The 24,600-nt window shown below is 49.8% G+C and overlaps 1 protein-coding gene across 1 annotated transcript; it reads left to right on the plus strand.

Annotated features, from left to right (window-relative positions):
* Window positions 1-1,499: 1,499 nt before the first annotated feature.
* LOC144671561 (trypsin-like) lies at window positions 1,500-9,029 on the plus strand. The gene is made up of 5 exons (XM_078533514.1): window positions 1,500-1,552; window positions 3,426-3,623; window positions 5,351-5,610; window positions 8,011-8,147; window positions 8,815-9,029. The coding sequence occupies exons 1-5, from the start codon at window positions 1,500-1,502 to the stop codon at window positions 8,962-8,964; spliced, it is 798 nt and encodes a 265-aa protein (XP_078389640.1). The 3' UTR covers window positions 8,965-9,029.
* Window positions 9,030-24,600: the final 15,571 nt, after the last annotated feature.

The following is a 24,600-nucleotide window of genomic DNA, read 5'->3' on the forward strand; positions in this document are numbered from 1 at the left end:
ATCTCTGTAAATTCCTCCAAACCCCACAACTCACTCTATGTCTGTAACCTCCTGCAGCCCATACAACCCTCCGTATCTCTGTAACATCCTCCAGCACCTGCAAATCTCCCTATCTCTGTAACCTCCTCCAGCACCTACAACACTCCCTATCTCTGTAACCTCCTCCAGCCCCTACAACCCTCCCTATGTCTATAACATCCTCCATCCCCCACAACACTCCCCATCTCTGTAACCTCCTCCAGCAGTTACAAACCTCCCCATCTCTGTGAACACCTCTAGCCCCTACAACCCTCCACATCTCTGCGAACTCCTCCAGCCCCTACAACCCTGCCTAGCGCTGTAACCTCCTCCAGCCCCTACAACACTCCCTATCTCTGTAACCTTCTCCAGCCCCTACAACCCTCCCTATCACTGTAACCTCCTCCAGCCCCTACAACACTCCCTGTCTCTTTAACCTTCTCCAGCCCCTACAACACTGCCTATCTCTGTAACCTTCTCCAGCCGCTACAACACTGCCAAATTCTGCAACCTTCTCCAGCCCCTACAACACTCCCTATCTCTGTAAACTCCTCCAGCCCCTACAACACACACTATCTCTGTAACCTCCTCTGGCCCCTTCAACACTCCCTATCTCTGTAACCTTCTCCAGCACCTACAAACCTCCCTATCTCTTCAACCTCCTCCAGCCCCTACAACCCTCCCCATCTCTGTGAACACCTCCAGCCCCTAAAACGCTCCCCATCTTTGTGACCTCCTGCAGCCCCTACAACCCCCCCTATCTCTGTAGCCTGCTCCAGGCCTTACAACAATCCCTACCTCTGTAACCTCCTCCAGCCCCTACAACACTCCATATCTCTGTAACCTCTTCCAGCCCCTACAACACTCACTAACTTTGTAACCTCGTCCAGCCCTTACAACCACCCCCATCTCAGTGACCTCATACAGCCCCTACAACCCTCCCCGTTTCGCCAGTACTGGTGCCAGACCCCATGAATAGAAACCCAATTCTCCCACACAAATCTTACAGCCACACAGACATACAAACATACTGACATAAGTACAATCAGAGGACTCCAGCCTAAGGGCTGTGACCGCCTCTGGGGACAACTCAATCCAGGTGACCACACCTCTCCACCTCCTGCACCCTAGATGCATCGCAGAGTCTAAAGCCCGGACTCCAGCTCATTAGTCTCTGAGCTGGAGTTCCTCGAGCTGCGGACACTCACGGTAGATGTGTCACACAGGGACCCTCCATCCCTTGTGGGCTGCACCTTTATGCCTCATCACATCCCCACGAAGCACCTCAGTGGTGGGGGGACGTTTTACTTTGTCCAAGACGCTATCGGAATGCAAGTTTCTGTCGTAATTGGCATGTAGGGTGGACGTGTCCAGTAATGGAGATTGATTGTCCAGTAATGGAGATTGATTGTCCAGTAATGGAGATTGATTGTCCAGTAATGGTGATTGATTGTCCAGTAATGGTGATTGATTGTCCAGTAATGGTGATTGATTCAGGGTTTGTGCCTGGACAACGTATCAATATAGACCTGAGGTCAGCAGCTAAGGCGTCTCTCCTCTAGAATTCGCTTCTCAAATGATGTCTTGAAGCTGATTCATGATTAGCCACATCCGATTGCTGGGACTGTCACTTTAAGCCACATATATAAAGGACAGGGGCTTCACTGGGATCATTACCTGCGCTGGGATAAGCTGTAAGATGCAGGCTTTCCTCTTCACCCTGCTCCTGGGAGCAGCAGGTATGATCACAGATATACTGAAATGTGTGTGTGGGGGTCCACAAGCGTGGCTGCTTGTCTGGCAATGTCTCCTCTCCCTGGCTACCCATCCCCATTCCTTTCCCTGGCAACAGGCTGAGACTGAACCTGTCAGCTTGTAACCTCGGGGCCACATTTGACCCCCAGATTTGCTCACTGTCAAACCATTCCTATTTCCACCTCCGCAACATTGCCCAGCTTCACTCCGACCCCGTCTCCTCTCATCTCATCTACTGCTGAAACCCTCATCAAATCCAGCATTGCCCCCTGATGCGACTATTCTGACAAATCCCTGACTGTTCTCCCACGTTCCACCCTCCGTAAACTTGAGGTCATCCGAACCTCTGCTGCCCGTGCCTTAACTCGCACTGAGTTCCACTCAACTATCATCTCTGGTGCTCGCTGACCAGCATTGGCTCCTGGTTAGCAACATATTGATTTTAAAATTCCACCAGCCCCTACAACCCTCCCTATCTCTGTAACCTCCTCCAGCCCCTACAACCCTCCCTATCTCTGTAACCACCTCCAGCACATACAATCCTCCCTATCTCTGTAACCACCTCCAGTGCCTACAACCCTCACTATCCCTGTAACCTCCTCCAGCCCCTACAACGCTCCCTATCTCTGTAACCTCCTCCAGCCCCTACAACCCTCCCTATCTCTGTAACCTCCTCCAGCACCTAGAAAACTCCCTATCTCTGTAACCTCCTCCAGCCCCTACAATTGTCCCTACCTCTGTAACCTCCTCCTGCCTCTACAACTCTCCCTACCTCTGTAACCTCCTCCAGCGCTTACAACCCTCCCTATCCCTCTCACCTTCTCCAGCCCCTACAAGCCTCCCTATTTCTGTAACCTCCTCCAGTCCCTACAACCCTCTGAGATCTCTGCTCTCCTCCAATTCCGGCCTCTTGACCATCCCCCGATTCCCATCGCTGCACCATTGGCAGCCGTGCCATCAGCTGCCTGGGGCCCTGAGCCCTGAAAATCCCTCCCTAAACCTCTCCACCTCTCTCTGTCTCTCTTTCTCACTCTCTCCTTCCCCCTTTAAAACGCTCTTAAAATCCAATCGTTTTGACTAAACCTTTGGCTGCCTGTCCCTGATGTCTCTTTATGTGACTCAGCGAGATACTTTGTTTGATAATCAACCCTGTGAAGCTGTTTCATTATGTTAAAGGCACTATAGAAACGTAAGATGTTGTTGTTGCTAAGTGTCTGAGTGTGTGCATATGCAAGCGTGTGTATGTGTTTGAGTGAAAGTTTTTGTGTGTGTGTGTCTGAGTGTGTATGTGTACATGTACAGGTGTGGGAGTGTGTATTTGTGTGTGTGTGTGATTGTGTGGCTGAGTGTAAGTGTGTTTTTGTGTGTGGGTGTGTGTGACTGTGGGTGTGTGTGACTGTGTGTATTTGTGTGCGTGTGTATTTCTGTGCGCGTGTATTTGTGTGCATATGTATTTGTGTGCGTGTGTGTGTAAGTAAGTGTGTGTGTTTGTGTGTGTGTGAATGTGTGTAAGCGTGTATGTGTGTGTGACTGCGTAAGTGTGTGTGTGATTTTGTGTAAGCGTGTATGAGTGTGTGACTGCGTAAGTGTGTGTGTGGTTGTGTGTGATTGTGTGTAAGTGTGTGTGTGTGACTGTGGGTGCGTGTGTCAAGTCAGACGATCACCCTCACTCTCTGTATTTTTCTTTACTCAGCTGCTGCTCCTGCAAATGTGAAGATCATTAACGGCCAGAATTGTTATCCTCACTCTATGCCCTGGCAGGTTTTTCTGACCTATAATGGGAATCGCTGGTGTGGGGGCTCCCTGATAAACGACCGGTGGATAGTGTCAGCTGCTCATTGTTACCAACCGTAAGTCCAGAGATGATCACAGCAACAAGCAAACATAAAAACATACACAAACATACAAACATACACAAACATACAAACATACACAAACATACAAACATACACAAACATACATACAAACATACACAAACATACAAATGTCCACAAACATACATACAAACATACACAAACATACATAAACATACAAACACTCACAAACATACATACAAACGTACACAAACATGCATAAACATACAAACACTCACAAACATACATACATTCATACACAGACATACATAAACATACAATGACCCACAAACATACACAAGCATGCTTACATGCAAACATACACAAACATACACACACACACAAACATACATACAAGCGTACACAAACATACAAACATACATACAAACATACACAAACATACATACAAACATACACAAATATACACAAACATACATACAAACACACACGAATACACACAAACATACATACAAGCATACACAAACATACGAACACTCACAAACACACACAAACACACACAAACATACAAACATAGACAAACATACATACAAACATATACAATCATACACAGATCAACACTGAATGATACAGAGACAAAAACATGAACATACAGATGTCCAAGCATACAATCTTACAGCGCACACATATAAACAATGATGGAGTAATAAGGGTTCTCTTGCAGACATTTCTCATACTTTCTGTATCAAAATATGTGCACTCACCCTCCAAAAACGCTATATAGAAACTTCATCATCCCCCAAAAACCTCCAGAAAAAGGCTAAACTCCAGATGACTAATGCCCGGGTAGTGAGGGGGCAGTTTGACACTGGCCTCCTCTACATTCTTTTCTTATTCTTGTTGGCAAGAAGGACCCAAAATTAATGATTAAAACAGGGGTCAAAGTTCAAGGAAGGAGCAAGCCAAAGAGGAGCAGCAGATACAAAACACGGGGTTCAGCCTCAGCTGGAGGATTGTGTCCAGCTCTGGGCACCACACTTTAGGAAGGATGTGAAGGCATTAGAGAGAGAGCAGTAAGGATTCATGAGAATGGATCCAGGGATGAGGAACATCAGTTAATGTGGAGAGAGTGGAGGAGCTGGGACTGTTCTCCTTGGGGAATATGTATGTTTGTATGTATGTTTCTGTATGTTTGTATGTTTGTGTATGTATGTATGTTTGTGTATGTTTGTATGTATGTTTGTGTATGTTTGTATGTTTGTGTATGTTTGTATGTTGGTGTATGTTTGTATGTATGTCTCTCCTTGGAGAAGAGAAGGTGGAGAGGAGATTTGATAGAGGGGTTCAAAATCATGAGGGTTCTGGACTGGGTAGAGAGGGAGAAACCGTTCCCATTGGGGGGAAGGATCGAGAACCAGAGGGGCACAGATTTAAGGGGATTAGTAAAAGAAGCAACGGAGACAGGAGGAGAAACTTTTTCACCCTGCGAGTGGCTAGGATCTGGAATGCACTGCCCGAGAGTTTGAGGGAGGCAGGTTCAATCGAGGCTTTCGAAAGGGAATCAGGTTGTTATCCGAAGGGGAAACATTTGCAGGGTTACGGGGAAAGGACAGGGGGAATGGGTTTAGGTGAGTTGCTCTTTCAGAGAGCAGACAGGGACACGACGGGCTGAATGGCCTCCAGCTGCGCGATAACCATTCGGCGGCTTCCGGGAAACAGGAAGTGGGGAAATGACAGTGTTGAGCACTTCTCCTCTGATTGCCCAGGGCCAGCATCCTCGTGGCGCATCTGGGCGAACACAACCTCTCTCACCCCGAGGGGACGGAGCAGCGAATCCAAGTGGCCTCGGCCATCGTGCACCCCAGGTTCGACCACATGAACTTCAACAACGACATCATGCTGCTCAAACTCGCCTGGCCCGCCAAATTCGACCGGTACGTCAGGCCCATCCCTCTGCCCAGCCAGTGTGCCACAGCCGGGACTGGATGCATCACCTCTGGCTGGGGGAATCTCGTGATTAACGGAGGTAAGGAGGGCCGGGGTGGTGAGGGGTTGGTGGAGGGGGGAGCGGGAAGGCGAGTTGGGGTTGGGGGCTGTTGGTTAGAACCTGAATGAATACTGCGCTGGTTTGAGGGGATGGTGGGTGGGAGGGCAGTGGGGGGTGTTGGAATGTGCGATCAAGCAATAATACTTCACTTTCCAGGCATAACTGAAATGTAGACATCACTGCTCCCTGGAGACCTGTCCCAGCTTTGGAGACAATTGCAGAGATTTACTAGAAATGTGCCGGCTCTTTGAAGGATCTATCTAATGAGTCCCCACTCTCCCCCTGCTCTTTCCCACATAGCCCTATAATTTCCCTCCCTTCAAGTATTTCTCCAATTCCCCCTTTGGAAAGTTCCTATTGAATCTGCTTCCACCGCCCTTTCAGGCAGCGCCTTCCAGATCACAACAACTCGCTGTGTCAAAAAAAATAATTCTCCTCATCTCCCCCTCTGGTTCTTTTCCCGATTCTCTTCAATCTGGGTCCCTCTGGTTACCGACCCTCCTGCCGCTGGAAACAGTTTCTCCTTATTGACTCTATCCAAACCCCTCATGATTTTGAACATCTCGATTCAATCTCCCCCTTAACCTTCTCTGCTCTAAGGAGAACAATCCCAGCTTCTCCAGTCTCTCCACATTAGTCCCATCCACCTGTGCTCGCAGCCCCACACCCAGAACCAATTAAGCTTGATTTTAGCAACAACACCTTTGTTTTTGAAACCCTCCATGGCTTTTCCCTCCCTATATCTGTAACCTCCTCCAGGCCCTACAACCATCCTGATCTCTGTAACCTCCTCCTGCCCAACAACCCTATCTCTGTAACCTCCTCCAGCCCCTACAACCCCATCTCTGTAAACTCCTCAAGCCCCTACAACCATCCTGATCTCTGTAACCTCCTCCAGCACCTACCATACTCCCTATCTCCGTATCCTCCTCCAGCCCCAACAACCCTCCCTATCTCTGTGAGCTCCTCCAGCCCCTACCTCCCTCCCTATCTCTGTAACCTCCTCCAGCCCCAACAACCCTCCCTATCACTGTAACCTCCACCAGCCACTACATCCCCATTTCTGTAACCTCCTCTAGCCCCTATCACACTCAATATCTTCGTAGCTTCCTCCAGCCCCTACAACCCACCCTATCTCTGTAACCTCCTCCAGCCCCTAGAACCCTACCTGTCTCTGTAACCTCCTCCAGCCCCTACAACCCTCCCTATCTCTGTAAACTCCTCCAGGCCCTACAACTTTCTCTTTCTCTGTAACATCCTCCAGCCCCTACAACCCTACCTATCTCTGTAACCTCCTCATGACCCTACAAACCTCCCTATCTCTGTAACCTCCTCCAGCCCCTACAACCGTTGCTATCTCTGTAAACTCCTCTAGCCCGTACAACCGTTGCTATCTCTGTAACCTCCTCCAGCCCTTACCACCCTCCCTATCTCTGTAACCTCCTCCAGCCCCTACAACCACATCTCTGTAACCTCCTCAAGCACCTACAAACATCGTGATCTCTGTAACCTCCTCGAGCCCTACAACCCTATCTCTGTAACCTCCTCCAGCCCCTACAACCCCATCTCTATAACCTCCTCCAACCCCTCCATTCCTCCGAGATCACTGCGCTCCTCCAATTCCGGCCTCTTGAGGATCCCCCGATTCCCATCGCTCCACCATTGGCGGCCGTGCCTTCAGCTGCCTGGGGCCGTAAACTCTGGAATTCCCTCCCTAAACCTCTCTGACTTTCTCTCTTTCTCCTCCTTTTAATTACTCCTTAAAACGGACCCCTTTAACTGAGCTTTGGATCATCTGTCCCTAATATCTCCTTATGTAGCCCGATGCCAAATTTAGCTTGTTCATGCTCTTATGAAGCAGCTTGGGATGTTTTATAAAGTTAACAGTTCTATATAAATTCAAGTATGCTGTTGTAATTAAGGAGGTGTTAATAGCCGTCTACGCATGGGCACAATGAGTTATTCTGCTGCTGATTAAGTTGGCCTGTCCCTTTAACAGGGCAACCTCTCATTGACCTAAATGCTGAGTTCATTCAGAGTTCAATTGCCGATTGGCAAATGCCTGTCAATTTAATCCCTTCTACCTCAAGGGATGTTCCACTGCCAATTGCACATTGTCAGTTCTCTAGACGGCCACCAGTGTTTCATATTGAGCTCTCCTTCTCCTGGCCACGAGGTTCTTCACCACCCTGACTACAGTAACCCAACATCTCTTTGTGTCTTGGCGAGCAGACCTGGATTCAATGCCCAGTGTATGCTTTAACCAGAGCTCTGTACACAACACTCAGTAAGCAAGACTATTGATTAAGTCGCTTGCACGTGGGAGGAGGAGACTCACGTTTGGATCGGACTGTGCTGACTCATTTCTTTCCCTTTCAGTACAATATCCCGAAGTCCTACAGTGCCTGAATCAGCCCATCCTGCCTGATGCTGATTGCCGCAAAGCTTATCCACCCTACTTCACGGACAACATGTTCTGCTCAGGATACTGGGAGGGAGGACAGAGCACATGCCAGGTAAGAGTGGCCCGACAGGGTCAGACCGAATGCATCAAACCATGAGCGATAGGAAGTGTCTCAAGCTGAGAGACAGAGGTTACCTCTACCTGAGGGATGGGGAGTGTCTGAATTTGAGGGAGAGTAGGAGCAGGAGGAGGCTATTTGGCCCCTTTATCCCTCTGACAGTGCAGCGCTCCCTCAGTACTGACCCTCCGACAGTGCAGTGATCCCTCAGTACTGATCCACTGACAGTGTACAGCTCCCTCAGTACTGACCCACCGATAGTGTACAGCTCCCTCAGTACTGATCCTTCGACAGTGCTGCGCTCCCTCAGTACTGACCTTCCGACAGTGCTGCGCTCCCTCAGTACTGACCTTCCGACAGTGCAGCGCTCCCACAGCACTGACCCTCTGACAGTGCAGCACTCCCTCAGCACTGAATCTCCAACAGTGTAGCGCTCCCTCAGCACTGACCCTCCGACAGTGCAGCACTCCCTCAGTACTGAGCCTTGTCCTTTGGGTCTCTGGACTGGTACTCAGACCCGCAACCTCCTGATTGTGCGGACAGAGTACCACCCAGCGAGCTCGGGTCCCACACCGGGATCCCGGGGGAGCTACGGATGACCATCCGATTATCACTTTGTCTATCTCACTCCGAATTACACTCCATGTCTTTTTTGCTGCAGGGAGACTCAGGGGGACCTGTGGTCTGTAATGGGGAGCTACAAGGCATTACTTCCTGGGGATACGACTGTGCTATGGAGGATCATCCCAGCGTCTTTGTGAAAGTTTGTAACTACAACAACTGGATCCAAAGGGTCATGGCTGAAAACTGAGCGGAGAATCCTAACCCTGAAACTACCTGCAATGAGGGAAAGGAAAATGTTGCAAGTTCCCAATAAAGATTGATTGTCAAGTTGTGTTGCATTTGGATTCTTTTTTTGCTACATCTCTTTTGGAACGTGCAGAATCCCACATCCATCCCCTCGCTGCCTCCAGACTGTAACTATTCCAACATTCCTCTCGGCAATCTGCTTTCCTCACAGGGATGTCAGAAATAGGAGCAGGAGGAGGCCATTCAGCCCCTCGAGCCTCCTTCCCCCATTCTATACGATCATGGCTGATACTCTACCTCGACTCCGCTTTCCCTCCTTATCGCTTAGCGCCCAAAAATCTATCCATCTCCGTCTTGAATGGATTCAGCGATGGAGCTTCCACAGCTCTCTGGGGGAGAGAATTCCAAAGATTTCTCCTTCCGTAAACTTAAACACATCCAAAAATCTGCTGTCCCCATGTCTTAACTCACACACAGTCTCGTGTACCCAGCAGCCCCTGTTGCTCGATGATCTACATTGGCTCCTGGTCAGGCAACACATCGATTTTATAATCCCCATCCTGCTTTTCAAATCCTTCCATGGCCTCCTCACCTCCTCCCTATCTCTGTAACCTCCTCCAGCCCCAACAACACTCCCTATCTCTGAAACGTTCTCCTGCCCCTACAGCCCTCCCTAACTCGGTAATAACCGCCAACCCATACAACCCTCGTGATATCTGTAACCTCCTCCAGCCCCTACAAAACTCCTTATCTCATTAACCTCCTCCAGCCACTACAATCCTCCCAATCTCTGTAACATCCTCCAGACCCCTACAAACAACCCTATTTATATAACCTCCCCCAGACTCCAAATACCCTCCCTATCTCTGTAACCTCCTCCAGCAGCGACAGCTTTCCCTATCACTCTAACCTCCTCCAGCACCTACAAACCTCCTTATCTCTCCAACCTCCTCCAGCGCCTAGAATCCTCCCCATCTCTGTAACCTCCTCCAGCCAACACAACCCTCACTATGTCTGTAAACACCTCCAGCACCTCCAACCATCCTCATCTCTGTGACCTCCTCTCGCCCCTACCACACTCCCTGTCTCTGTAACCTACTCCAGCCCCTACAACTCCCCTAGCCGTGTAACCTCCTCCAGCCCCTACAACCCTCCCTATCTCTGTAATCTCCTCCAGCCCCTACAATACTCCCAATTCCCCAGTACTGGTGCCAGACCCCATGAATAGAAACCCAATTCTCCCACACAAACCGTACAGCCACACAGTCATACAAACACACTGACATAAGTACAATCAGAGGACTCCAGCCTAAGGGCTGTGACCGCCTCTGGGACAACACAATCCAGGTGACCACACCTCTCCACCTCCTGCACCCTAGATGCATCGCAGAGTCCAAAGCCCGGACTCCAGCTCATTAGTCTCTGAGCTGGAGTTCCTCGAGCTGCGGACACTCACGGTAGATGTGTCACACAGGGACCCTCCATCCCTTGTGGGCTGCACATTTTTACCTCATCACATCCCCGCCAAGCACCTCGGTGGTGGGGGGGAACTTATACTGTGTCCAAGGCGCTAACGGAATGCAAGTTGTTGTCGTAACTGGCATGTGCGATGGACGTGTCCAGTAATGGAGATTGATTGTCCAGTAATGGTGATTGATTGTCCAGTAATGGTGATTGATTGTACAGTAATGGTGATTGATTGTCCAGTAATGGAGATTGATTGTCCAGTAATGGTGATTGATTGTCCAGTAATGGAGATTGATTGTCCAGTAATGGTGATTGATTGTCCAGTAATGGAGATTGATTGTCCAGTAATGGTGATTGATTGTCCAGTAATGGAGATTGATTGTCCAGTAATGGTGATTGATTGTCCAGTAATGGTGATTGATTGTCCAGTAATGGTGATTGATTCAGGGTTTGTGCCTGGACAACGTATCAATACAGACCTGAGGTCAACAGCTACAAGCGTCTCTCCTTCCAGAATTCGCTTCTCAAATGAGGTCTTGAAGCTGATTCATGATTAGCCACGTCCAATTGCTGGGACTGTCACTTTAAGCCACATATATAAAGGACAGAGGCTTCACTGGGATCATTCCCTGCGCTGGGATAAGCTGTAAGATGCAGGCTTTCCTCTTCACCCTGCTCCTGGGAGCGGCAGGTATGATCACAGTTATACTGAAATGTGTGTGTGGGGGTCCACAAGCGTGGCTGCTTGTCTGGCAATGTCTCCTCTCCCTGGCTACCCATCCCCATTCCTTTCCCAGGCAACAGGCTGAGAATGAATGATAGTCTGCAGCGATCTGAGTGAAGGTTCATCATGTCTGGCAGAGGGAAAGGAGGCAAATGACTGGGTAAAGGCGGAGCAAAGCGCCACCACAAAGTGCTTCGTGATAATATCCAGGGCATCACCAAACCAGCAATCCGCCGCCTGGTTCGCCGTGGCGGTGTCAAGCGGATCTCGGGTTTGATCTATGAGGAGACCCGCGGGGCGCTGAAGGTTTTCCTGGAGAATGTGATCAGAGATCCGGTCAGCTACACTGACCACGCCAAGCGCAAGACGGTCACTGCCATGTATGTGGTGTACGCTCTGAAACGCCAGGGCCGCACTCTCTATGGTTCTGGCGGCTGAACAACTCGACCCTTTCTACCAAACACACAACAGGCTGAGAATGAAACAAAATAAAAACAGAATTACCTGGAAAAACTCAGCAAGTCTGGCAGCATCGGTGGAGAAGAAATCAGTCAACGTTTCGAGCCCTCATGGCCCTTCAGCAGAACTGAAGCATAGTTTCAACAAGGGAGAAATATAAATTGGTTTAAGGTGGGTGGGGGGGAAGAGACACATTGAGGGTGTGGTGTGAGCAGATAATCAAAAGATGTCAGAGACAAAAGGGTCAAAGAGGTGTTGAAGGTGGTGGTCTTTGTCTGAGAAAAGTGCTAATTAAGAATGCAAGACAGGATATTCAAAGTACAGCTCTAGTGGGGGTGGGGTGGAAAGACTAAAGGTTTTAGTTTTAGATTTAAAAATAATGGAAATAGGTGGGGAAAGAAGAATCTATATAAATTATTGAAAAAAAAGGCGGGTGGGGGGGGAAAAGAAACGGGGTGGGGATGGGGGGAGGGGGAGTTTAAGATCTAAAGTTGTTGAATTCAATATTCAGCCCGGAAGGCTGTAAAGTGCCTAGTCGGAAGATGAGGTGCTGTTCCTCCAGTTTGCGTTGGGCTTCACTGGAACAATGCAGCAAGCCAAGGACAGACATGTGGGCAAGAGAACAGGGTGGAGTGTTAAAATGGCAAGTGACAGGGAGGTTTGGGTCTTTCTTGCGGACAGACCGCAGGTGTTCCGCAAAACGGTCGCCCAGTTTGCGTTTGGTCTCTCCAATGTAGAGGAGACCGCATTGGGAGCAACGAATGCAGTAGACTAAGTTAGGGGAAATGCAAGTGAAATGCTGCTTCACTTGAAAGGAGTGTTTGGGCCCTTGGACGGTGAGGAGAGAGGAAGTGAAGGGGCAGGTGTTGCATCTTCTGCGTGGGCATGGGGAGGTGCCATAAGTGGGGGTTGAGGAGTAGGGGGTGATGGAGGAGTGGACCAGGGTGTCCCAGAGGGAACGATCCCTACGGAATGCCGTCAAGGGGGGTGAAGGGAAGATGTGTTTGGTGGTGGCATCATGCTGGAGTTGGCAGAAATGGCGGAGGATGATCCTTTGAATGCGGAGGCTGGTGGGGTGATAAGTGAGGACAAGGGGGACCCTATCATGTTTCTGGGAAGGAGGAGAAGGCGTGAGGGAGGATGCGCGGGATATGGGCCGGACACGGTTGAGGGCCCTGTCAACGACCGTGGATGGAAAACCTCGGTTAAGGAAGAAGGAGGACATGTCAGAGGAGCTGTTTTTGAAGGTAGCGTCATCAGAACAGATGCGACGGAGGCGAAGGAACTGAGAGAATGGGATGGAGTCTTTACAGGAAGCGGGGTGTGAGGAGCTGTAGTCGAGGTAGCTGTGGGAGTCGGTAGGCTTGTAATGGATATTGGTGGACAGTCTATCATTAGAAATTGAGACAGAGAGGTCAAGGAAGGGAAGAGAAGTGTCAGAGATGGACCATGTGAAGATGATGGAGGGGTGGAGATTGGAAGCAAAATTAATAAATTTTTCCAGGTCCCGACGAGAGCATGAAGCAGCACCGAAGTAATCATCAATGTACCGGAGAAAGAGTTGTGGGAGGGGGCCGGAGTAGGACTGGAACAAGGAATGTTCCACATACCCCATAAAGAGACAGGCATAGCTGGGGCCCATGCGGGTACCCATAGCCACACCTTTTATTTGGAGGAAGTGAGAGGAGTTAAAGGAGAAATTGTTCAGTGTGAGAACAAGTTCAGCCAGACGGAGGAGAGTAGTGGTGGATGGGGATTGTTGGGGCCTCTGTTCAAGGAAGAAGCTAAGGGCCCTCAGACCATCCTGGTGGGGGATGGAGGTGTAGAGGGATTGGGACTGAACCTGTCAGCTTGTAACCTCGGGGTCACATTTGACCCCAGATTTGCTCACTGTCAAACCATTCCTATTTCCACCTCCGCAACATTGCCCAGCTTCACCCCGACCCCGTCTCCTCTCATCTCATCTACTGCTGAAACCCTCATCCAATCCAGCATTGACCCCAGATGCGGCTATTCCGACAAATCCCTGACTGTTCTCCCACGTTCCACCCTCCGTAAACTTGAGGTCATCCGAACCTCTGCTGCCCGCGTCTTAACTCGCACTGAGTCCCACTCACCTATCATCTCTGGTGCTCACTGACCAGCATTGGCTCCTGGTTAGCAACATATTGATTTTAAAATTCCTCCAGCCCCTACAACCCTCGCTATCTCTGTAACCTCCTCCAGCCCCTACAACCCTCCCTATCTCTGTAACCTCCTCCAGCCCCTACAACCCTCCCTATCTCTGTAACCTCCTCCAGCCCCTACAACCCTCCCTATCTCTGTAACCTCCTCCAGCCCCTACAACACTCCCTATCTCTGTAACCTCCTCCAGCACCGACAACACTCCCTATCTCTGTAACCTCCTCCAGCCCCTACAACACTCCCTATCGCAGTAACCACCTCCAGCCCCTACACACCTCCCTATCTCTGTAACCTCCTCCAGCCCCTACAACTCTCCCTATCTCTGTAACCTCCTCCAGCCCCTACAACCCTCCCTATCGCTGTAACCACCTCCAGCCCCTACACACCTCCCTATCTCTGTAACCTCCTCCGGTCCCTACACCCCTCCCTATCTCTGTAACCTCCTCCAGCCCTATGACACTCCCTATCTCTGTAAACTCCGCCAGCCCCTACAACACTCCCCATCTCTGTATCCTCCTCCAGCATTTACAATTCTCCTTATCTTTGTAACCACCTCCAGACCCTACAACCCTCCATATCTCTATAACCCCCTAAAGCCCCTACAACACTGCCTTTCACTGCAACCTACTCCAGCCAAAACAACCCACCGTATCTCTGTAACCTCCTCCATCACCTACAACACTCACTAAAACCCAAATTCCTCCCGCCCCTAAAACCCAACCTATTTCTATAACCTCCTCCAACCACTACAACACTCTCCATCTGTAACCTCCTCTAGCCCCTACAAAACTCCCTATCTCTGTAACCTCCACCCGACACTAAAACACTCCATATCTCTGTAAACTCCTGCAGCCGCTACAACCCTCCCTATCACTGTAACCTCATCCAGCACCTGCAACCCTCCCTATCTCTGTAACATCCTCCAGCCCCTACAACCATCCCATTCTCTGTAACCTCCTCCAGCAGCTCAAGCCTCCCCATCTCTGTGAACACCTCCAGCCCCTACAACCCTCCCCATCTCTGTGACCTCCTCTAGTCCCTACAACCATCCCTATTGCTGTAGTCCCCTCCAGCCCCTACAACCTGCCTTATATCTGTAACCTCCTCCAGCCCCTTCAATCCTCCATATCTCTGTAACCTCCTCTAGCCCCAACATCCCTCCCCATCTCTGTAACCTCCTCCAGCCACTACAATTCTCCCTATCTCTGTAACATCCTCCAGACCCCACAACCCTCCCTATCTCTTTAACCTCCTCCAGCACCTACAACACTCCCTATCTCTGTAACCTACTCCAGCCCCTACAACTCAACCTATCTCTATAACCTCCTCCAGCACCTACAACACTCCCTATCTCTGTAACCTCCTCTAGCCCCTACAACCCTCCCCATCTCTGTGAACTCCCCCAGCCCGTACAACCCTCCCTATCGCTGTAACCTCCTCCAGTCCCTACAACACTCCCTATCTCTGTAACCTTCTCCAGCCCCTGCAACACTGCCAAACTCTGTAACCTTCTCCAGCCCCTACGACACTCCCTATCTCAGTAAACTCCTCCAGCCCCTACAACACTCACTATCTCTGTAACCTCCTCTGGCACCTACAACACTCCCTATCTCTGCAACCTCCTCCAGCCCCTACAACCCTCCCCATTTCTGTGAACACCTCCAGCCCCTAAAACTCTCCCCACATCTGTGACCTCCTCCAACCCCTACAACAATCCCTATCTCTGTAACCTCTTCCAGCCCCGACAACCGTCCGCATCTCTGTAACCTCCTCCAGCCCTACGAACCTCCCTATCTCTGTAACCTCATCCAGACACTACACCCCTCCCTATCTCTGTAACCTCCTCCAGCCCTACGAACCTCCCTATCTCTGTAAACTCCTCCATCCCCTACAACACTCCCCATCCCTGTAACCTCTTCCAGCATTTACAATTCTCCTTATCTTTTGTAACCGCCTCCAGACCCTACAACCCTCCATATCTCGATAACCCCCTACAGCCCCGACAACACTGCCTTTCTCTGCAACCTACTCCAGCCCAAACAACCCACCGTATCTCTGTAACCTCCTCCATCACCTTCAACAATCACTAACACCCAAATTCCTCCCGCCCCTACAACCCAACCTATCATCTATAACCTCCTCCAGCCCCTACAGCACTCTCCATCTGTAAACTCCTCCAGCAACTACAAAACTCCCTATCTCTGTAACCTCCACCCACCACTAAAACACTCCATATCTCTGTAACCTCCTGCAGCCTCTACAACCCATCCTATCTCTGTAACCTCATCCAGCACCTACAAACCTCCCTATCTCTTCAGCCTCCTCCAGCCCCTACAACACTCCCCATCTCTGTAAACTCCTCGAACCCCCACAACTCTCCCTATCTCTGTAAACTACCCCAGCCCATACAACCGTCCGTATCATTGTAACATCCTCCAGCACATACAACCTTCCCAATCTCTGTGACCTCCTCTAATCCCTACAACCCTCCCTATCGCTGTAACCTCCTCCAGCCCCTACAACCTGCCTTATCTCTGTAACCTCCTCCAGCCCCTTCAAACATCCCTATCCCTGTAACCTCCTCCAGCACCTACATCCCTCCTTATCTCTGTAACCTCCTCTAGCCCCAACATCCCTCCCCATCTCTGTAAGCTCCTCCAGCCACTAAAATTCTCCTTATCTTTGTAACCTCCTCCAGCCCCTACAACACTCCCTATCTCTGTATCCTACTCCAACCCCAACAACTCAACCTATCTCTATAACCTTCTACAGCACCTACAACAAACCCCATCTCTGTAACCTCCTGCAGCCCCTACAACACTCCCTATCTCTGTAACTTCCTCCAGCAGCTACAAATCCCCCTAGCTCTGTAAACACCGCCAGCCCCTACAACCATCCCCATCTCTGTAACCTCCTCCAGCAGTTACAACCCACCCCATCTCTGTGAACACCTCCAGCCCGTACAACCCTCCCTATCGCTGTAACCTCCTCCAGTCCCTACAACACTCCCTATCTCTGTAACCTTCTCCAGCCCCTACAACACTGCCAAACTCTGTAACCCTCTCCAGCCCCTACAACACTCCCTATATCTGTAAACTCCTCGACCCCCTGCAACACTCACTATCTCTGTTACCTCCTCTGGCCGCTACAACACTCCCTATCTCTGCAACCTCCTCCAGCACCTACAAACCTCCATATCTCTTCAACCTCCTCCAGCCCCTACAACTCTCCCCATCTCTGTGACCTCCCCCAGCCCTACGACCTTCCCTATCTCTGTAGACTCCTACAGGCCTTACAACAATCACTATCTCTGTAACCTCTTCCAGCCCCGACAACCGTCCACATCTCTGTAATCTCCTCCAGACCCTACACCCCTCCCTATCTCTGTAAACTCCTCCAGCCCCTACAACATTCCCGATCTCTGTATCCTCCTACTGCATTTACAATTCTCCTTATTTTTGTAACCACCTCCAGACCCTACAACCCTCCATATCTCGATAACCCCCTACAGCCCCTACAACACTGCCTTTCTCTGCAACCTACTCCAGCCCAAACAACCCACCGTATCTCTGTAACCTCCTCCAGCACCTACAACACTCACTAACACCCAAATTCCTCCCGCCCCTACAACCCAACCTATCTCTAGAACCTCCTCCAGCCCCTACAACACTCCCAATCTGTAACCTCCTCTAGCCCCCACAACCCTCCCTATCTCTGTAACCTCCAGCCGCCACTAAAACACTCCATATCTCTGTAAATTCCTACAGCCGCTACAACCCTCCCTATCTCTGTAACCTCATCCAGCACCTACAAACCTCCCTATCTCTTCAACCTCCTCCAGCCCCTACAACACTCCCCATCTCTGTAACCTTCTCGAAACCCCACAACCCTCCCTATCTCTGTAACCAACCCCAGCCCATACAACCGTCCGTATCATTGTAACATCCTCCAGCACATACAACCCACCTTATCTCTGTATCCTCTTTCCAGCACCTGCAACCCTCACTATCTCAGCAACATGCTCGAGCCCCTACAACCATCCCCATCTCTGTAACCTCCTCCAGCAGCTCAAGACTCCACATCTCTGTGATCACCTCCAGCCCATACAACCTTCCCAATTTCTGTGACCTCCTCTAGTCCCTACAACCCTCCCTATCGCTGTAACCTCCTCCAGCCCCTACAACCTGCCTTATCTCTGTAACCTCCTCTAGCCTCAACATCCCTCCCCATCTCTGTAACCTCCTCCAGCCACTAAAATTCTCCTTATCTATGTAACATCCTCCAGACCCTACATCCCTCCTTATCTCAGTAACCTCCTCTAGCCCCAACAACCCTCCCCATCTCTGTAACCTCCTCCAGCCACTACAATTCTCCCTATCTCTGTAAACTCCTCCAGCCCCTACAACCCTCCTTATTTCTGTAACCTCCTGCAGCCCCTACAACACTCCCCATCTCTGTAACTTCCTCCAAACCCCACAACTCACTCTATCTCTGTAACCTCCTCCAGCCCATACAACCCTCCGTATCTCTGTAACATCTCCAGCACCTACAAATCTCCCTATCTCTGTAACATTCACCAGCACCTACAAATCTCCCTATCTCTGTAAACTCCTCCAGCCCCTACAACCCTCCCTATCTCTGTAACATCCTCCAGCCCCTACAACCCTCCCCATCTCTGTAACCTCCTCCAGCAGTTACAACCCTCCCCATCTCTGTGAACTCCTCCAGCCCCTACAACCCTCCCTATCGCTGTAACCTCCTCCAGCCCCTACAACACTCCCTATCTCTGTAACCTTCTCCAGCCCCTACAACATTGCCAAACTGTGTCACCTTCTCCAGCCCCTACAACACTCCCTATCTCTGTAAACTCCTCCAACCCCTACAACACTCCCTATCTCTGTAACCTCCTCCAACACCTACAAACCTCCCCATCTCTTCAACTTTCTCCAGCCCCCACAACCCTCCCCATGTCTGTGAACACCTCCAGTCCCTAAAACGCTCCCCATCTCTGTGACCTCCTCCATCCCCTACAACCCTCCCTATCTCTGTAGCCTCCTACAGACCTTACAACAATCCCTATCTCTGTAACCTCTTCCAGCCCCGACAAGCTTCCGCATCTCTGTAACCTCTTCCAGCCTCTACAACACTCACTAACTTTGTAATCTCGTCCAGCCCCTACAACCATCCTGATCTCTGTAACCTCCTCACGCCCTACAACCCTATCTCTGTAACCTCCTCCAGCCCCTACAACCACATCTCTGTAACCTCCTCCAGCCCCTACAACCATCGTGATCTCTGTAACCTCCTCGAGCCCTACAACCCCATCTCTATAACATTCTCCAGCCCCTACAACCCTCCCTATCTCTGTAACCTCCTCCAGCCTCTACAACCCTCCCTATCTATGTCACCTCGCCAACCCCTACAACCCTCCGAGACCTCTGCGCTCCTCCAATTCCGGCCTCTTGATCATCCCCCGATTCCCATCGCACCACCATTGGCGGCCGTGCCTTCAGCTGCCTGGGCCCCTAAGCTCTGGAATTCCCTCCCTAAACCTCTCCACCTCTCTCTCTTTCTCTTCCTTTAAAATACTCCTTAAAACGGACCTCTTTAACTGAGCATTGGGTGATCTGTCCCTAATATCTCCTTCTGTAGCCCGATGCCAAATTTAGCTTGTTCATGCTCTTATGAAGCAGCTTGGGATGTTTTATAAAGTTAACAGTTCTATATAAATTCAAGTATGCTGTTGTTATTAAGGTGGTGTTAATAGCAGTCTACACATGGGCACAATGAGTTATTCTGCTGCTGATTAAGTTGGCCTGTCCCTTTAACAGGGCAACCTCTCATTGATCTAAATGCTGAGCTCATTCAGAGTTCAACTGCCGATTGGCAAATGCCTGTCAATTTAATCCCTTCTACCTCAAGGGATGTTCCACTGCCAATTGGAGGTGTCATCTGTGGCTCAGTTCATAGCACACTCGCCTTTGAATCAGAGACTTGTGGGTTCATGTCCCACTCCCGCAAACCAAGAACTGTGATTGTACTCGACAGAGTTGCAATCTGTGACTGTTGGTAACTCAAAAGAGATTCTACTGCCCATTGCACATTGTCAGTTCTCTAGACGGCCACCAGTGTTTCATATTGAGCTCTCCTTCTCCTGGCCACGAGGTTCTTCACCACCCTGACTACAGTAACCCAACATCTCTTTGTGTCTTGGCGAGCAGACCTGGATTCAATGCCCAGTGTATGCTTTAACCAGAGCTCTGTACACAACACTCAGTAAGCAAGACTATTGATTAAGTCGCTTGCACGTGGGAGGAGGAGAGTCACGTTTGGATCGGACTGTGCTGACTCATTTCTTTTCCCTTCAGTACAATATCCCGAAGTCCTACAGTGCCTGAATCAGCCCATCCTGCCTGATGCTGATTGCCGCAAAGCTTATCCACCTTACTTCACGGACAACATGTTCTGCTCAGGATACTGGGAGGGAGGACAGAGCACATGCCAGGTAAGAGTGGCCCGACAGTGTGTGACCGAATGCATCAAACCATGAGCGATAGGAAGTGTCCAAAGCTGAGAGACAGAGGTTACCTCTAGCTGAGGGATGGGGAATGTCTGAGTTTGAGAGTGCGTAGAAGCAGGAGGAGGCTATTTGGCCCCTTTATCCCTCTGACAGTGCAGCGCTCCCTCAGTATGACCCTCTGACAGTGCAGCACTCCCTCAGTACTGACCCTTCGACAGTGCAGCGCTCCCTCAGTACTGACCCTCCGACAGTGCAGCGCTCCCTCAGTACTGACCCTCCGACAGTGCAGTGCTCCCTCAGTACTGACCCACCGACAGTGCAGCACTCCCTCAGTACTGACCCACTGACAGTGTACAGCTCCCTCAGTACTGACCCTCCGACAGTGCAGCGCTCCCTCAGTACTGACCCTTCGACAGTGCAGCGCTCCCTCAGTACTGACCCACCGACAGTGTACAGCTCCCTCAGTACTGATCCTCCGACAGTGCAGCACGCCCTCAGTACTGACCCTCCGATAGTGCAGCACTCCCTCAGTACTGACCCTCCGACAGTGCAGCACTCCATCAGCACTGACCCTCCGACAGTGCAGCACTCCCTCAGTTCTGACCCTCCGACAGTGCAGCGCTCCCTCAGCACTGACCCTCCGACATTGCAGCGCTCCCTCAGCACTGAGCCTTGTCCTTTGGGTCTCTGGACTGGTACTCAGACCCGCAACCTCCTGATTGTGCGGACAGAGTACCACCCAGCGAGCTCGGGTCCCACACCGGGATCCCGGGGAAGCTGCGGATGACCATCCGATTATCACTTTGTCTATCTCACTCCGAATTACACTCCATGTCTTTTTTGCTGCAGGGAGACTCAGGGGGACCTGTGGTCTGTAATGGGGAGCTACAAGGCATTACTTCCTGGGGATACGACTGTGCTATGGAGGATCATCCCAGCGTCTTTGTGAAAGTTTGTAACTACAACAACTGGATCCAAAGGGTCATGGCTGAAAACTGAGCGGAGAATCCTAACCCTGAAACTACCTGCAATGAGGGAAAGGAAAATGTTGCAAGTTCCCAATAAAGATTGATTGTCAAGTTGTGTTGCATTTGGATTCTTTTTTTGCTACATCTCTTTTGGAACGTGCAGAATCCCACATCCATCCCCTCGCTGCCTCCAGACTGTAACTATTCCAACATTCCTCTCGGCAATCTGCTTTCCTCAGAGGGATGTCAGAAATAGGAGCAGGAGGAGGCCATTCAGCCCCTCGAGCCTCCTTCCCCCATTCTATACGATCATGGCTGATACTCTACCTCGACTCCGCTTTCCCTCCTTATCGCTTAGCGCCCAAAAATCTATCCATCTCCGTCTTGAATGGATTCAGCAATGGAGCATCCACAGCTCTCTGGGGGAGAGAATTCCAAAGATTTCTCCTTCCGTAAACTTAAACACATCCAAAAATCTGCTGTCCCCGTGTCTTAACACACACAAAGTCTCGTGTACCCAGCAACCCCTGTTGCTCACTGATCTACATTGGCTCCTGGTCGGGCAACACATCGATTTTATAATCCCCATCCTGCTTTTCAAATCCTTCCATGGCCTCCTCACCTCCTCCCTATCTCTGAAACCTCCTCCAACCCCTACAACACTCCCTATCTCTGAAATGTCCTCCTGCCCCTACATCACTCCCTATCTCTGTAAACTCCTCAAGCCCCTACAACTCTCACTATCTCTGTAACATCCTCAAGACCCCTACAAAAAACCCTATCTATATAACCTCCCCCAGACTCCAAAAAATCTCCCTTTCTCGGTACCCTCCTCCAGCTCCTACAGCTCTCCCTATCTCTGTAACCTGCTCCAGCAGCAACAACCCTCCCTAACTCTCCAATCTCCTCCAGCCCCCACAATCCTCCCCATCGCTGTAACCTCCTCCAGCCCCTAAAACTCTGCCTATCTCTGTAACCTCCTCTACCACCTACAACCCTCCCTATCCCTCCAACTTCCCCCCACCCCTGCAATCATCCCTATCTCTGTAACCTCCTCCAGCCCCAACAACACTCCCTATCTCCAAAGCCTCGTACAGCTCCTACAACCCTCCCTATCTCTGTAACCTCCTCCAGCCCCTACAACACTCCCTATGTCTCCAACCTCCTCCAGCCCCTACAACCCTCCCTGTTTCCCCAGTATTGCTGCCAGACCCCATGAATAGAAACCCAATTCTCCCACACAAATATTATAGCCACCCAGTCATACAAACACACTGACATAAGTACATACAATTTAGCAGCAGGAGTAGGCCATTCGGCCCCTCGAGCCTGCTCCATCATTTGATAAGATCATGGCTGACCTGTTTATGGTTCAGCTCCACTTTCCTCTCTATCCCCTGTACCCTTTGACCCCCTCGTCAATCAAAAATCTCTCTAACTCAGTGTTGACAATATTCAGTGACCCTGTCTCCACTGATCTCTGAGGAAGAGAATTCCACAGACTGACCACCCTCTGAGAGAAAGAATTCTCCTCACCTCCATCTTGAATGAGAGACCCCTTTTTTTTAAATTGTGCCCCCTAGTTCTAGTCTCTCCCACAAGGGGAAACATCCTCTCAGCATCCACCCTGTCAAGTCCCCTCAGAATCTAATCTGTCGCAATAAGATCACCTCTCATTCTTCTAAACTCCAATGGATACAGGCCCAGCCTCTCCAACCTTTCCTCATAGGATAAACCCCTCATCCCAGGAATCAGTCAAGTCACCCTTCTCTGAATTGTTTCTAACACACTTATATCCTTTCTTAAATAAGGAGACCAAACCTGTACACAGTACTCTAGATGTGCTCTCAATAAACACCCTGCACAACTGTAGAAAAACATCCCTACTTTTATATCCCATTCCCCTTGCAATAAAGGCCAACATTTCATTTGCCTTCCCAATCACCTGCTGTACCTGCAGACTAACATTCTGTCATTCATACACCAGGACACCCAGATCCCTCTGCACTGCAGAGTTCTGTAATCTCTCTCCATTTACACAATATGCTACTTTTCTATTCTTCCTGCCAAAGTAGACAAGTTCACATTTTCCCACATTATACTCCATCTGACAATTTTTTGCCCACTCACCTAACCTGTCTATAACGCTTTACAGACTCCTTCTGTCCTCTTCACAACTTACTTTCCTACCTATCTTTGTGCCATCGGCTAATTTAGCAAACATACCTTTGGTCTCTTCATCCAAGCTATTGATATAGATTGTAAGTAGTTGAGGTCCCAGCACTGATGTCAATGTCACTCCGTTAGTTCCATCCTGATAACCCAAAAATGAAATAAATTGATCCCTACCTTTTACTTCCTGTTAGCCATCCAATCCTCTATCCATGCCTCTCCCTATACCATCAACTCTTACCTTGTGTAGCAACCTTTGAACAGGAACCTTATCAAATGCCTTTTGGAAATCCAAGTACACCACATCTACAGGTTCCCCCTTTGTCCACATTGCTTGTTACATCCTCAAAGAACTCCAATAAATTTGTCAAACACAATTTCCCTTTCACAAAACCATGTTGACTCTGCCTCACATTTTTCCAAGTGCCCTGCAATAACCCCCTTAATAATAGATTCTAACATTTCCTTCTGACAGATGTTAAGCTAACTGGCCTGCAGTTTCCGGCTCTCTGTCTTCTTCCTTTCCTGAAAGGAGGAGTCACATTTACTATTTTCCAATCTCATGGGACCTTTCCTGAATCTAGGGAATTTTGGAAAATTACAACTAATGCGTCACCTATCTCAGCAGCTACTTCTTTTGGGACCCGAGAATGAAGTCTATCAGAACCTGGGAACTTGTCAGCTTTTAGTATTAATCATTTTCTCAGTTCCCTTTCTCTGGTAACTAAAACTGTGTAAGTTCCTCCCTCCCTTTCACCAATCGATTTACAAGCATTCCTGGGATGTTAATTGTGTTTTCTACACTGAAGAGAGACACAAAATATCTTTTTAAAGCTTATACCATTTCCGTATTCCCCATTATTTTCTCATTGTTTCTATTATTATTATTATCATGAATAATAAACTCCCTGACCTTATTTGCCCCATGCCAATTTGATCGCGGCTCAGATAGTATCCCAGAGACTAGTGCCTTTTTGGTTCTGCTTTTAAGTTTAACCCACAGCTGCTCATACTCCTTCAAACGTCCTGCCGATGCCATTGGTACCCACGCGGACCACGACCACTGGGTCCTTCCTTGCCCACTCCAGGTTCCTCTACAGACCCGAGGAGCTGTCCTTAAGCCTGGAACCGAGCAGGCAACAC

The sequence above is a fragment of the Cetorhinus maximus genome, chromosome 33 (genome assembly GCF_964194155.1).
Source record: "Cetorhinus maximus chromosome 33, sCetMax3.hap1.1, whole genome shotgun sequence".
NCBI lineage: Eukaryota > Metazoa > Chordata > Chondrichthyes > Lamniformes > Cetorhinidae > Cetorhinus > Cetorhinus maximus.

Bases quoted from the DNA above. Each gene is read 5' to 3' on its own strand.
- LOC144671561 (XM_078533514.1), top strand. From the start codon at position 1,500: ATGGTGATTGATTCAGGGTTTGTGCCTGGACAACGTATCAATATAGAC. The intron at 5,611-8,010 runs GTAAGGAGGGCC...TTTCCCTTTCAG, and splicing joins GAATCTCGTGATTAACGGAG to TACAATATCCCGAAGTCCTA. The intron at 8,148-8,814 runs GTAAGAGTGGCC...TTTTTGCTGCAG, and splicing joins GAGGACAGAGCACATGCCAG to GGAGACTCAGGGGGACCTGT.